Here is a 16,156-nt window from a genome sequence, read left to right on the forward strand (position 1 = left end):
CTAGCACGCAATGTACAAGTCCAAATATAGGGAGACAATATCATCATAAAGCACCTGAACATTTGTTAGACTGCAAGACTGAAACTTTTATTTGTTTTCTACGCTATAAATGTTTTGGTGAAATTGTCAATCAAAATGCCTGACGAAAAAGTCACAGTACGCAAAAATGACAATTAACATTGAAATCCACAATTTCACCCCAAAATCTAAAATTTTCTTGGAGTTTTCATTGCTGAATGTTAAATGGAGTACAAAATCATTTTATTTGATTATCATTATTTAAAATGTGTGTAAATAAGCCAAACCCCGCTAAAAGAAACTTAGAAAAATAATGGGAACTCACGGCCTACAAATCTACGTCGTTGCTAAACTATGCTGCTTGACTGCTTCAGACTTTTATTTTGAAAACTGAAATAAACTACATAAACCCTTATTGTTTTTCGCATGATTTTGAGTCTTAAATTCAACCCCGCCTTATGTGCGGTGTGTTTAACCTGTGAAGTATTTTTGCTTTGACTGATAAAAAGGCTATTAACCAGCTACATAGAATCCGTCCTGGACTGGAGTCGTTTGAGTAAATCAAAGTCAAAGCATCGATTACGTCCAAATGGCATTCTATGGTCTTAATCCATAGAACGAGAGTCGACTCCGCTAAAGAATCGACTCCCAGATCGTGCCCTTGTTCGCGATTCCCATTTCAAGTGAGCCGAACATGCTGGAGACTCGGTTCAAAGAGTCGACTCCAGCAATCAAGCGCGTCCTCAGAGCGCTCTACGCTTTCAAGGCAGGGAGGACATGCATGCGGCGATAGCAATGAGGAGCTGTACATAGGATATCTAAAGAACCATTCGGCTGAGTCCTCTATGATTCAGCCACAATTGACTATATCACATTACCACCCTGTTCAAGGTGAGTTCTAATCGACTGTGCTGACATTTGCAGCTTAAAATCCACACAAATTTGCTATCGTTGCTAGACCTGCTAATGCTAACTGCCTAGTCAGCCGTTTGCTTCATCGATAAAAGTAATTGCAAATTCATAATGACCCTATAAACCAGTCAGCATCATGTATGAATTTCATATTAGTTGTGTTATGAATGTAAATTTGCTAGAAGATTTATATTCGAAGTGGTATTGTTGACATTAGGTATGAATTAAACGGTCGAATTTCGTGCTTTCCTCCCAGATCCAAAAATATGATCCCGAATAAAGATGAATAAACTCCATGTGTACCCGTGTTAACTGATCTTAGATACTGTTTCTTGTAGATGTTGCCCAGGTCAAACCAAACAGGTCATGGTTAAAGTGAAGAGTGAAGGAAAATACTGGGTCTGAAGGGGATAGTAATCTGTACTGGTGGATTAAGACTGGATTATAGTTTTACAAGGACACTTGCCCGTTACAACAGCCAGCAAGTAATGTAAGTAAATATGATGACTATGATAATAACTCGGATGCATATCCACGACAGGATAAAAATAAACCTTATCAATGAACGCGTGACGTCACACGACTCATCCCAGATGTGTTTGGATGCGGTGACTGGTTAACACGTGTTTTTGATCAATTGCGATGTAAAACTATTGTGAAAGCCAATGAAGTTGAGCAAATTATATCACATGTATTTCTATTAAATAGTTTTTCTGCTCCATTTTAAACAGTTGTTTTGAGTAGTGTCATCTTTTTAGACATTCTCATTAGTCCTTATCTATTGTTCAATCTACACAATATGGGTTGGCTGAACAAGCCACATGTTTACCTGGTCTTTGAGAGATGGAGGTAATGATTTACTACTAAAAAGTGGGGTTGAGTTCGACCATTTAGATTGAACCTTGATGTCAGGCCCAAACATGTGCAAATGAAATGAAAATACATTTTTATTATGTGAATTGAGATTGATTACATCACCCACTGTTCCTTTAGTTTAAAATACATTAAGTCCCCTGTTAAGTTTAAAGTAGTAATGCCTTTGCATTGGTCATAAAGTCTCACAATGAATCTATCAAATGTTCAAAACAGGAAAGGTGTTTAGATATCTTCTGCTCCTGGACCACCAAAGCTGCATTTATTTGATCAAAATACTGTAATATTGTGAAATTTTTTAATTTAAAATAACTGTTTTTACTATTTTAATTTATTCCTGTGATGGCAAAGCTGAATTTTCAGCATCATTACTCCAGTCTTTAGTGTCACATGAGCTTTCAGAAATCATTTTAATATGCTGATTTGCTGCTCCTACATTTCTTATTGATATCAATCAATGTTAAAAACAATTGTGCTGTTGAATATTTTTGTGGAAACTGTTATACTTTTTTTCACTTTGATCAATTCAGTGCATTTTTGCTGAATATAGGTATTACAACTAGATTAGGACTTCCAAAGAGATGTGTCTTCACATGATTAGCAGGTTTATGAAAATCATGTTGTTGTTGTTGTTGTTGTTATTATTATTAGCGGCCTTGACTTTATTGTTGATCATGTTTCTAACGATTTTGAACTGGTCTGAGAGCATTGGCGTATGTTGCGTTAGTTTTGAATTGAACTGGGGTATAAAGTTGTGTCAGCTTCATCTTGTCGGACTGGTTCATTTTAGAGCATTGAGCCAGTTGTCATCATCTGGAAGAAAGTGACCTGTGTGATTAGTGTGCGTTCTCATCAGACGTTGGCACAGCCGCTAGATTCATCCAAAATACACTGACTGTAGAGTTAAGCCTGAGATAAGCTTACAGCTTGATGAACAGAGGCTCATCTGAAGCTCGCACAGCTGCAGTCTGATACGGGTGATCGGTTAGCTTTCTAGTGTATGCAACCTTAATTGAAGATGTGAATCTGTCTTTTGATTGTTTTGCCAGGCTGTTATTATATCTCTGGTTGTGTGATCATCTCTTAACCGGCTCTAAACTTTTCTTGAATGAATGAATGGATATTATTTCAAGATTTAAAAGTCAGTGTGGCTTAGGGGTTTGCAACTTGGAAAGAGTTTTGGATGTAAAATTCTATTCATTTCAAAATGTGAGAACGTAACCTTTCAAGCTTCTGTAAAAGGTGCAAGTCACTTATGTAGAAATCACCTCAGAGTTTAATTGCCAGATTTTTGTTGAAGAACAGTTCTACTACCCATAATTCCAATCAGAGAAATCACTGTTACCATGGAAACAAACTGTTGTAAAATACGTGAGCTGCAACCGCCCTCCCTCATGGAGCATTGCGGATGATATATTCAAGTGTCTATTGTTTGTTTTGCATTTGGAATAATAAATACACAATATAATTTAAGTTTTGGTCGGTAGGTTTTTAAAGGAACACTCCACCGTTTTTTGAAATAGGGCTTATTCACCTTCTTTCCTTAATTTAGATAGGTGGGCAAATGCATTTTTGTCTCAGTGCATGCATTGTTTTAGTTTGACAGGGTCGGCGCTAGCTTAGCTTAGCATAATGAATGGAATCCTTTGTTGCCAGCTAGCATGTCCTGAGTAAAAGTGATATAAAAAAAAAACCCGCCTAATTACTTCTTGTGGATTGCGTATTCACAACGAGTACAAATAGCGATGCAGATTAACACTAGGCGATTTCCTAGGCAGATATTGACTTGTATATTAAGGACTATATTAGGGGGAAGCACAGGCGAAGCACTGCTACTTGGGCGTGATATCTCTGCGCCCAAGTTGCAGTGCTTCGCCTGTGCTTCCCCCTAATATAGTCCCAAGTCAATATCTGCCTAGGAAATCGTCTAGTGTTAATCTGCATCGCTATTTGTACTTGTTGTGAATACGCAGGCCACAAGAAGTAATTAGGTGTTTTTGTTTTGTTTTTTCCATCACTTTTACTCAGGACATGCTAGCTGGCAACAAAGGATTCCATTCATTATGCTAAGCTAAGCTAGCGCCGACCCTTTCAAACTAAAACACTGCATGCACTGAGACAAAAATGCATTTGCCCACCTATCTAAATGTAGGAAAGAAGGTGAATAAGCCCTATTTCAAAAAACGGTGGAGTGTTCCTTTAAATGTTTAAGTCTCTTATTATCACCATGATTGGATTTATTTGATCAAATGTACAGTAAAAACAGCAATATTCTGATAGTATTACTACTTAGCACATTTTTAATAACTCTTTTCTATTTTTATATATTTTGCTGAAATTTCAGCATCATTACAGTGTCACATGATCCTTCAGAAATCATTCTAATACGCTGATTTGCTGCCTGAAGAAACATTTTTTATTATCAATCAATGTTAAAACCTTTGTGCTGCTTAATTTTTTGTGGAAACCGTGATAGGATGAAATGAAAAGTTCAAAACTGACTAGAGTTGTCAAAAGTCGGTATTGAAATTGAAAAATAGTGATGCTTTGAGCGCTGTTAAGTGGAATCATAAAACACCTCTGATTGGCCATTGTGTTCAAGCGCTCGTCAGATATGTCTGAAATGCAATTCTTTTGTGGCATTATAAATGACTACAGAATGTGTGTTTTTGCCAGTTTAAACTTTAGAAGCTTTACTTTCACAATGGTGGTGATGTGGTTCAGATGCAGGTATTTCTCAGAAAGATCCATGTTCAGTGTTTAGACCACTTCTAACAGGCTTTCATGATCAGGAAAGGTGTCATGTGTACACAAGCGTCTATTAGCCTTTGTCAACATGGGGTTTGTGAGATCAGCAAAACATAATCTTCTTTAGCAAAGGCGTAATGAGAATCAGGAAGCCGTTGTGCTGCCCACCGTTGCATGCTGGTACATATATCCAATGATTATGAGTGCAAACATCTTATTAATGTTTTCTTAGTAGTGTTTAAGTCATTTCCTGATGGATTGCTCATAAACATCTGAAACCTTCACCTGTTATTTCAACATCAACAGAATTCACCTTCGCCACACCTTGTACTTGCAGTGTGTTGTTAAAATAGAGCCGAGTGCTTTCTGCTTGCTTTGGCTGTGCACATTGTTCCATGTGTCAATAATAGGCTGCCGCTGTAGAGTTAGAAGAGCAGCTCCCATTGGATGCAAGGAATTTTAATGCCTAATTTTGTCCTTTTTTTGCTGTTGTTTAGCATTGAATCATGGCAGATGTCAAGCCGCCCTCTGACAGGCCTCAGAGGAAGATGTCCACTACAGGGGACAGTTTATACAAGGTGCTGGGACTAGAGAAAGGGGCCACAGCAGAGGACATTAAAAGAGCCTACAGGTACCGGTTTACTCCACTACGTTTCATATCGTTACTCATTTTATTTATTTTTTTACTGAAGAAATCGCCAGGTGCTCTGAGACAGCCGTGTCCGGTTCGTGAATGAGCCGATTCTTTTCAATGAACCTGCTAAATCGGTTTGCAAATCGCAACGAATGATTCTTTTGCGAACTGGACTATTCTCGAATCAACAACTCACTGATTCAATGATCCGTTCAGAGCGAGTCTCTTTATGTGTCTCTGAAAGATAACAGTGTGGAGTTGAACAGACTACAGAGATGAATGAACAGACCTGAAACAGCCTTTCGTGACATTTGAATTCTCTGGTGTAATGCAGTCTCATGCAGAATACAGCACAGAGATTGGACTGAATGAGTTTCTTCTCATTAAAGGGATACTTCACCTCTGGGAAGATGAATGTGTATTTAAAATAGGTCATTTAAGTAGAATAAATGTGGAGAAATTTTTGAATTTGGAGCTTTCTAGGCTGAGAAAAGCCAGAAAATGTATTTTTGGCTTATGTGGATGAAAGACAACAACTCCCAGAATGCACTTGCTTCGCTGCCTTAGGAGGCCACGCCTACCGGTTAGAGAGCACAGTTGAAAACAACAAGGCTAGCCTAAGTAAGTGATGAGTTTGCCAGGGATTTAGAGACCCAAAATGTCCGGGATTCGGCTTTTGCGTTCTACAGTCGCCATTCATCATGTTTACTGTGGCGAGCAGGACGAGGCTGACGGCCGCGGGAGAACGGCGCGAGGCCGGTGGCTTCATTACTTAGACGCGCCGGGTCTCGCATCTCTCACGGAGGAGCGGGAATTTTCTTAGCAATGTTAAAACGCACATCAACCGATCACTTGTTTAGCGTTCATGTAAACACTACAGTCAGATTCACCGATCGGAATTAATTCAGTTAGATTGAAACGAGAGGTGTGCATGTAAACAATGAATGGCGACCGCAGAACGCAAAAGCCGAATCCCGGACATTTTTAACAGTCTCGCCCGCCGGACAAGTCCGGGAAAAGGAAGATGGTAACCCCTACTTACTCAGCTTTCTCCTATTATTCAGCTTCCTCCACAGAACAAGAGCATGCTAGCTTAGCTTCCAAAGAAAGACTGCTGATACTGTGTACATTCTGTGAGTGAGATCCCACCCTGTATGGGTGGGCTGAAAACATGCGGAACAACGCCATCTACTGGCTGTAGTCTTTAGCCTCTGGACAGAAAATCCTCCGCTGACGCAAAATGACGATTTTTGCGTCATCGGAGGATTTTTTCCAGACAAAAAATACATAAATCTCTCCTCTCAGGGGGATATGAGGGGGGGAAGCATGGTAATTCGAAAATACTACAGGTTTTCTACTAATACAAAGCTTAATGCTAAATCCTGAAGTAACCCTTTAATAATGCGCTTAACCAGCCACTTAATAATGAACTGAGTCGCTCTGAGACCCTCACTGTTATCAAATGTATTTGCCCGTGTGATGTCACAGATCCTGCAATATCCTAACAAGCTGTTTTTGGAGCTTGATTAAATGAATGCTTTGTTTGTAATGAAGAGGACATTAAGAATGTTTTAATGTTACAAAGACCTCTTCTAAGGCAAATTTGATTTATGTCATGACCCCGTCCCCTTTAATTAGCTATTTCAGAATTATTTTGAAATGGTTGTAAAATAATCTCATTAACCTGTTTATAAAGATGAAAGTACATTCACCAGTGCTGATATCATAGCACCGCTATCATAGTACCAATTATTGCACAAAATATATTACCTAATTTTGTCTTGTCTTATTTTAGAATATCAATATATATTTTTTTCAATATATTTTACACTATACTCATTTTATGCAAAAGTGATTTTAAAATAATGATTAGTAATGTTATTTTCAAAAAGTAATTTAAATTGCAATTCAATTTAGCTAAAAAATATGATGTATATCAATACATTATTTTAACAATTTACGTTTTATGTACATCATTGTATTATTTTTAACATTATTGCTAATACTCTAAATCCAAATAAAAGGCTTCTCTATTTTTTTACTTAGCAATAAGCATTTGCCTTGATTCTGACACAAACTCCATTTTTTTGTCCCCTTCAATTTGTTTGAATTTGTCCAGGGAACAAGTTTGGTGATTAGTAATTATTATTAAAATAAACACTAATTTTTATGTACTTTGCATTGACCATGATAGAAGCCATATCAAAATATCTGCTAATATCTGTTAACAATTTTGAATCCTCTCAATTGAGTTGTTTGCACTGCAAAAAGGGTTTTACAAAAGATTCATGACACACACAATTCTTTGTTTTTAAAGAAAACTAGCTCTGAAATACCATCCAGACAAGAATCCAGAAAACCCTGAAGCTGCAGACAAGTTCAAAGAAATCAACAATGCCAACTCAATCCTCACAGATGAGACCAAACGCAAAATCTACGATGAGTACGGTTCCATGGGGCTCTACGTGTCCGAGCAGTTTGGAGAAGAGAGTGTCAAATACTACTTCCTCATGTCAAAGTGGTGGTTCAAGGTGAGAGCTCGATTCCCTATAAACAGAAGTTTGATGTTACAGTTGCATGAAAAAAAAAGTCATTACTGACCGTCTTTACTTTAACTCTACACCGACACTCTTTGGTGACATGCAGTTTCGATGAAATGAGTTTGCTTAGCAGGAAGAAAAAAAAACTATCTTTTTTAAGATAGTATTTTTGGAAATATAATTGGAAATACAGTGATCAGAAATAAACAATGCAGACTGCGAACTGGGTTTCTGTCACCAGAAGAGATTAGTGGGCAATAGAAAACCTGGATTTGAGAAAAGAGCAGAATGATTTCATGAAACTGTTGTCACTCCAATCCACTACCATAATCTGAGCAGAACAGATGTTATTTAGCAAGCTTTGTTCTCTTTGAAATGCTACTTTACAGATGATGGAGGCTTTTGATCCACATGCAATCATTTTCTCAAATAGGCAAGACAGCTGAGTCTGATCAAAATGCATCAGTTTTTTGTTTCTTTTTTTAGCTATAAATAATTGCTGATGTGCTTTGTTTTTTGCCAATCAATTCCCTTGTGTTTCAGCTTAGAAGCTATCGAAAAGCTCCTCGAACTTTCTAGCATGATAGTGACTGACCAACAATGCCGACTAGGCCTGAGTAGCTGGTGGTAGCATCTTGCTAACGTCCCTGTCGCCGTGGCATTAAGCTTCCAACATGTGCCTTTCTGAGAGAGAGATCCATGATCTGAGGTCTGTCTTTTCCACAGGCTACGGTCATGTGCTGTGCCGTTTTCTCCTGTTGCTGCTGCTGTTGCTGCTGTTGTTTCTGCTGTGGAAAGTGCAAACCACCAGAGGAGGATGACAACTACCAATACGTGGACCCAGAAGACCTGGAGGCCCAGATCAAAGCAGAGCAGGATGGAGGAGGAGGTGAGCCTTGAGTTTGTTAGGAAGGGGAGCATGTTTTGGTCTGACTCTAGTAACACTAGGTGGATGACTAATGTATCGCTTATCTGGCAGTTTGTGGGGAATTGTTCAAAAGGCTTCTGAACTCTGGAATTAGCTGTTTGAATCACTCTGCTGATGAATCTTTCACTGAATTAACTCACTTAATCCGTCAGAATGGCCACAGAATCGACGTCATTATTACTGAACTGCAAGTTATTACTTTCCGCAATTTGTGCTTTTTTGAATTTCTTTATATACGTATTATACCATTCACAAGTTTGGGGTTGGTACAAATGTTTATTTTTGAAATAAATCTCACATGCTCACCAAAAGCTGGGTTTATTTGATCAAAAATACAGTAAAAACAGTAGTAATGTGAGATATTATGCTTTTATTTGAATATGTTAAAATGCATTTTCAGCATCATTACTCCAGTCTTCAGTGTCACATGATCCTTCAGAAATATTTCTTATTACAGTTGAAAACAGTTTTGCTGCTTGAAATATAAATCTTTTGTAACATTACAAATGTTTTTATGGTCACTTTTGGTCAATATAATGCATCCTTGCTGAATAAAAGCATTAAATGTCTTGCAAAAAAATATTACTGACCCCAAATGGAGTATAATTTCACTTTTTTTTTTCATGTATAAACTTGTAGGCAGACATTTTTGAAATTAATAACTTGCAGTTATGAATTCATTTATTAATATATAGCACTGCTGACTATATAATGTCTCTATTTTACAAGGGAAGACTAGATAGTCTTTGCTAGCCTCCGCAGTTGAGGTGTTAGAGGCACGTGATGTTGCTCAGGTGGCATGTACAGCAGGAACAAATTTACCAGATCAAGCAAAAAGAATAAACATGCAGCTATTTATAACTCTGATTTTGCTTATATAGATGTCAGAGCTTTTGTTGGGTTTCCCTCTGAGGGTTATTATGCTCATACTCAGAGAGAGGGATTTCAACATCAAAACAAATTGAAAAAAAATAAAGAACTTGGATATTTTCAAGTATAATCAGTTCTGATGGATCATTCTGTGTAGTCCTTTAAATATGGGATAAATAATGTTACTGAGGACATGATAGAAGATGGATTGCCTCAGATTAATATAAAATTGAAACGTCACTATCACCCATCATCTTCAAATGTTGCACTACATTTTATATTAATAGTCCAGTCTAATCTAGTGTTTTAAATGACCTGAAGGTGTCTGCAGTTTATCATCTTGTTGAATTTAATGACAGGACTCATTTCACTTGTCTTGGCTTTGATCGTTCAAGATGCGCATGTATCAGTCAACTAGGACATTGGGTACTGAGCGCCTCTCGTCTTCCTGATGCTAATATGGCTTTTATATTATTTATAGAGTGCAAGCGCAAGGTGTTTGGTCAATTTTGTTGTGTCTAAATTTAGCACTAGCAAATGTATGACAGTCAAGTTAAGTAGACAAGAAATACTGGCATGTTGCAGTCCTGTAATATTGATGACATTTTTTGAGTATTATATCTTTTGAGTGTTCTTGTGGTTAGGATTTTATTTACATTTCCTGCTATTCTTAAAGATGCCAACTTCAGTATTTTTAAGTGCCATTTTTTATATTTATGACTATTACAAAATGTAGACTATATACATTTTTTATACAGAGTAAATCATACAGATATTGCCCTTAATGTGAAGTTAGTGCAAACTAAGTGGATTTAAAATGTTTAAAGCTTACATTTAAAGGTATAAATCACCCATTTTTTTTCAGCTGTTAGAGAGTACATTACAATGAAATCTTTCATGTGACCTGTAATGTCAGATAATGGTTTTACTCTTTTACTCGACAGGTGAAACAATAATTATTGTCCAGCCTATACCTAGTCCTGTTCCAGAAATCTGCAGTGAAACTTTACCGGATTCAAAATGACTTGTAAGACTAAATATTTATCGCCAGCATGAGTCACTCCACTGTGAATGTCTACCTACAAAACCCTGTGTTTGTCCATGATTCACAGCATTGTCTTTCACTAACATTTGGATTACTGTGCAGCATTTGATATTTGCATTTGCTGTCACAAAGGCTTCAAATTAAGTCATTGGATCTGGTTTTCAGACTTTATTAAATATCGTAAGGCCCAACCTCTTGACGACCTCACTGAGGCTTATTAATCGGTGCTAGTACTTTCATAGCCCAGTCGGTAGATTAAATGTTTTACTTTTTAAGGAACTTTATGCACTGAAGCACTATTCAATGAACTGAAACCCAAAGCCAGTGACTTGCATTATCTGGAGATCTTGAGTTGTGTTTGCTTTACTAGGCACATGCATGAACCTAAAGCTTTGCATACTGTGGATGTCCATGTTTTTGCATGTTGTCAGGCCGAGCCTGTTTCTGCCAAGTACTTTGATCCTCCTGTAGGTATTGGAGTTTGATGAACAGGAAGTGGAAGGACACCATCTGACCATTATCTGACCATAAGTTTATGATAGTGCCTGCCAGACCACACAGCTGAGAAATTAATAACTTTATAATATTTAATATATTAATTTATTAACATTATTAATATCAACAAAAGTATTAATATCAATAGTTATTCAGTGTTAATATTATATTATCTATCTATCTATATACATCTCTCTCTCTCTCTCTCTCTCTCTCTCTCTCTCTCTCTCTCTCTCTCTCTCTCTATATATATATATATATATATATATATATATATATATATATATATATATATATTAAAGAAGCTAAAAAGGATGCATTTGATTGATCAAAAGGGACATTAAAGACTTTTACATTATTGCAAAAATATTTCTACATTAAATAAACAATAATAAGAAATATTTCTTAAGCAGTAAATCAGCATATTTGAATGATTTCTGAAGGATCATGTGACACTGAAGACTGGAGTAATGATGCATTTTTCCATCAGGAGTAAATTATATTTTAAAATAGAAAAGCGTTTAAAAATGTTATACTGTTTCATAATATTACTGTTTTTATTATTATATTATTACTGTTATTATAATTAATATTACTGTTTCATAATATTACATATTTCTTAAGCAGCAAATCAGCATATTTGAATGATTTCTGAAGGATCATGTGACACTGAAGACTGGAGTAATGATGCATTTTTCCATCAGGAGTAAATTATATTTTAAAATAGAAAAGCGTTTAAAAATGTTATACTGTTTCATAATATTACTGTTTTTATTATTATATTATTACTGTTATTATAATTAATATTACTGTTTCATAATATTACATATTTCTTAAGCAGCAAATCAGCATATTTGAATGATTTCTGAAGGATCATGTGACACTGAAGACTGGAGTAATGATGCATTTTTCCATCAGGAGTAAATTATATTTTAAAATAGAAAAGCGTTTAAAAATGTTATACTGTTTCATAATATTACTGTTTTTATTATTTTATCAAATACTTTGTGAGCATAAGAGACTTAATTCAAAAGCTTAAAAACTCTTACTGGCCCTTTGAACAGTAGTGTATACTATATATAAGAAGATTAAAGATTATATATATATATATAAGAAGATTAAAGTTAAATTCATCAATCTGGTGTTCATTGAGAGTTCAAAATTAAGATCTCCAACCCATGTTCAGTGTGCAAATTGAACAAAGGAAAAAAAGTCAGTGAATTGACATTAAAGAGGCCTCAACCCTCTTTTTAGTTGTGATAGTGTCTCAGTCTACACTACATTTACACTAGTGTTTTAGGAAGCCTTACAATTAGAATGTAGTAATAATAATAATTATATTTTTTATTCCTATGACAGTAATAGGCATATATTCTAATACAAATGCACTGTTTATGAAAATGAATATTTTTAATTTACGCTACAGTAGGGAAATTACAATACTTTTGTCCTTATTTCATCGCTAAAGATAAACCCTTGAGCTATTATTTTAATAGAAACTGCAGTTGAGAGCTGCAGTTATTTTCAATAAATCGCCATCTTTTGCATTTTGTGGGCACAAAGCCATATTGCACTTTCGATATTGATTCGTTTGACGCATACTTGGCCAAAGCAATGGCACAAAACACCGTTAGAGACCTTTTATGTTATTATGAAATATGTTTGGTTCATTATAAAACTAACGACACTGGGAAACACTGGTTAAACATTACTGCATGTTTTGTAACACAAATGTAGATGAGGAATTCATACAGAAATTATTATTATTATCCTGCATTAAAACCACTATGTTAGAGGATCTTAGGATATGCCAGTGAGTGCGAGGATGAGTCAGCAGGAAATGGGATTTCTGTTGGGAAGGTTGCGTCAGCATGAAGCAAAGCTGTCAAAGCAGGTGCATGTCATCGATAGAAACACAATCAACACGAGCCGTCTCGCACTGAGGCACCGCTGGCCTGTCATCGCAGCCATCTGTTCACCAATGTCATCTTCATCTCACCTCGCATCTCCATCTATAGCCCATTTTACCTCCCCACTACTGCTTTGTGTCACACTTCTGTTTCTTTAGCTCTCTGTTATTTAAACAAGGTTTACAGTGTTTTGTTTTCATTTTTAATGATTCGCTAGGAGTGATTTATTGTAATGAACAGCTTGATTAAGAAATTCTCCATTTTTATTCTTTGCTGCACATGGATGCTGTCCGTTAGTGGGGCGGTGATTTGGAAGAGCTGCATCAGGGAAGGGAGGTACGTTTCTTGGAGCAGAGCTGTGACTACCATTGGACATATTCCCAAGAAACAACATCTGATGTGCTTAACTGTAGAGAACAGTGTAGGCCTAGTGTGCAAATTTCCTGCTAGTACTAGCGAAACCCACTTATCATTCATACCATTAAACCGATTGGTAATGTGTCTCAGTAAAACTGTATGTTCTGTACCTCTTGCTGTTTAATACTCAAAAGTGATGGCTTCATGCAAAACGGAAACAAATAGAGTCTGCGTTTATCTGCATCATAGTACCGACATGTCAGCTGATATTTGGACATTTTGAGATTATCACCACCTGTTGATAATTCTGCCGACTTGGAAGATGAAAGAAGTGGTGGTTCTCTTTCGTCTAGTATTAAAACAGCATGATACCAACAATCAAGGGATGATGGATCCTGCAAATTTGATCTTTTTAGTATACATAAATCTTGATATTGTCCAAAACCCATACATGTTGGCCACTGCTTTGTAGTTTTGCTAAAGTAATTGAAGGCATTGTATCCAGATCCTAATTCTTTCCTTTTATTATTTAATTTATAGGCTCAGATCTCCCTATTTGGATCCAGCCCAGTCCCACCGTCAACACCTCAGAGTCCACGCATTTCACAGCCAGCCAGTCCGTGTACAACACCCAGAAATGAGCCACCCTTGCCTGATCCTGGTCCCGGTCATCAGGTCGAGGGGGTCCTGCTGATGGACTCTAAGGCCCCTGTTATAATATGCTGATCGCAGGGCATCACGGCACCAGGACTAAACTGTGCCACTGCGTCATACTCTGACTCTGACCCACTGCAAACGAGTGACAGTTTGCCAAAAGACAAGGAAGCCAATCTCACTTTATCTGTGTCTCCACTGGTGTGTATGTCTGTCTGTTTATCTGTAACCACACATTCATTTCCAAAAGCTATGAGACTGGTGCCATTGGGCAGTGCTCCAGGAGGGAAGTGGGTTTACTTTTGGGGTGTTTCTTTCTGGTTCTGGCTATTTATTTAATTTTTTATTTTGTTTTGTGTTAGAAGCATGGATGTGAGTGGAATGACCATGTGAGTGCATGCAAAGCAATATCAGCATGCCTCTACTATACAGCATAGGAACATGTGCAAAACCCCTCCCACTTCTCTTCATCCAAAAGTGGAGCCGTAACATGGTACATTTTTTTTCTTTTAGTTTGCTTCTTCAGACTGGAGTTTTGCATTGTTGAGGGCAGTCATTTCTCAAGTTACATTTGCATTGTTGCATATCGTTTAAGATTGATCGGTCAATCTTAATCAAATGGCAAGACATCGTAACTTCTCTTCTGACCAAAGCCAAGGCAGACGCCTCAAATGTCATCTGATGTGCCGTGCTTGGTATTCCAAGCCGTATGCAATGGTCGTACTTTTTCCTAAAATCAAATCGCTTGAATATGCTGGTGAAAGGTGTTTTTTTTTTTTATGCACTTAGTTTCCCCACTACCTTCATAGGAGGCTTCTAATGCAACTCTAATGGCTTCAGCCCTTATGGCTGCTTATCAACTGAGAAAGCAAGAATATCTGTAAATGTAAAAAAAAAAGTATTTGTTCAAATGGGATCAACCCTGCTTTTGATGAACGCCATCCCAAATCATCGAGCAAACCTATGCTTTCTTTCCTGCCCTTAGGTACATGACAACAAAACGCAAATATTTTTAATGATCTTATTTATTTTTAATATATCAGAATGAAATTTGGGATCTGCAAGAGACTCATGATTTTAGCAATAAGGAAATGCCCGTTGTGTTAAATGTGAAAGACTCAACCATAGTCAGGTTACTGTTAGAAACCCTGCATTAGAGTCAGTACGTTAGATGCCAAATGTTCTCCCTTATAATTGTTGTTCCGAATGCCATAGTATATACTTGGATTGTACATCATTTTGTTTCTGTGTGCAAATAGTAAAGTATGAAATAATTTCAAGTAGTGTATACTCATCTGTCTGTTCTGTTTGTCATTTTGGGGGGGCATTTTCTTATAGCCAAGACGTTTTCTTTTTCCCCGTAAAAACTCGATATTGCTTTCAGAGAATAAACTTGCCAAAAGATTAAGAAATGAGGGCAGTCATTCGTTAGAAAGCATTGTGATATCTGCTTCCAAACCAACTGTTACATTATTTCAGAATATTTTTCTCTTCATTTTTTCCAATGGTACATTTCCATGCTGACCGGATCATTTCATTTCAATGGACAAGGCACATTTCAGCAATCAGTTCTTTTCTCTCTTTTGTTTTTTTACTTTTTTGGCACTTTGTTTTTGGGTGCAAATGATTTTAAAGCATTTGAAAGGTTTCGGCCTCTTCACCAGTGCACATATTAAGTTTTATGATGCTGTGCGTAATACTTTGTTGATGATGAGGGGGAAAAGCCAAGGCTGGTCTGAATTTTCCAATGGCCAAAACTAAGCCAAGAACCACGGCACTACATTGTTACTTTCCTCCTGTTTTTTTCAACATGGTTCGTAATGCATCACATATTTAATTGTGTTTATATTATTGAATCTGAATTCATTAAATAAATGGGGATTTGTAAAAACTTGCATTTGAGTGAATCTTATTGTGAACTAGCTTTTCACAAGTTTACGTCCATGTTGCGATTACATGGCTTTCAGGTTTTCATTTTTTTTAATTGGTACTATTAGGCTGTGGTTGGAAATGAATGGTAGCGTATTTCTGCTATCTGGTTAACTTCACACTGCTGCTTTATGTGCTATAGTTGTACCCATAAGCTTGTAATCAGCTTAGAGTACAACTCCACACACTCATTAACAGTCCTTACAACATACTTAACAGGAAGTGCAGACTCAGATTGGGTCA

At 36.8% G+C, this 16,156-nt stretch overlaps 1 protein-coding gene across 8 annotated transcripts; it reads left to right on the forward strand.

Annotated features, from left to right (window-relative positions):
* Positions 1 to 451: 451 nt before the first annotated feature.
* Positions 452 to 15,879, forward strand: dnajc5ga (DnaJ (Hsp40) homolog, subfamily C, member 5 gamma a). 8 transcript variants are annotated; one of them, XM_081378310.1, is made up of 8 exons: positions 758 to 909; positions 1,269 to 1,420; positions 5,049 to 5,182; positions 7,503 to 7,716; positions 8,452 to 8,614; positions 10,468 to 10,550; positions 13,271 to 13,309; positions 13,871 to 15,879. In XM_081378310.1, the coding sequence occupies exons 3-6, from the start codon at positions 5,058 to 5,060 to the stop codon at positions 10,545 to 10,547; spliced, it is 582 nt and encodes a 193-aa protein (XP_081234436.1). In that variant the 5' UTR covers positions 758 to 909; positions 1,269 to 1,420; positions 5,049 to 5,057; the 3' UTR covers positions 10,548 to 10,550; positions 13,271 to 13,309; positions 13,871 to 15,879. The 8 variants fall into 8 exon arrangements, with proteins under 8 accessions (XP_081234433.1, XP_081234436.1, XP_081234434.1 ...); XM_081378309.1 differs by lacking the exon at positions 1,269 to 1,420 and having other exon boundaries at positions 764 to 909; XM_081378312.1 differs by lacking the exon at positions 13,271 to 13,309 and having other exon boundaries at positions 776 to 909.
* The last annotated feature ends 277 nt before the right edge of the window (positions 15,880 to 16,156 follow it).

The sequence above is a fragment of the Scardinius erythrophthalmus genome (assembly GCF_964197995.2).
Source record: "Scardinius erythrophthalmus genome assembly, chromosome: 11".
Taxonomy (NCBI): domain Eukaryota; kingdom Metazoa; phylum Chordata; class Actinopteri; order Cypriniformes; family Leuciscidae; genus Scardinius; species Scardinius erythrophthalmus.

Coding starts and splice junctions, on each gene's coding strand:
- dnajc5ga (XM_081378307.1), top strand. CDS start 5,058: ATGGCAGATGTCAAGCCGCCCTCTGACAGGCCTCAGAGGAAGATGTCC. Junction 5,183..7,502: donor GACATTAAAAGAGCCTACAG/GTACCGGTTTAC, acceptor TTGTTTTTAAAG/AAAACTAGCTCTGAAATACC. Junction 8,615..13,870: donor AGAGCAGGATGGAGGAGGAG/GTGAGCCTTGAG, acceptor TTTAATTTATAG/GCTCAGATCTCCCTATTTGG.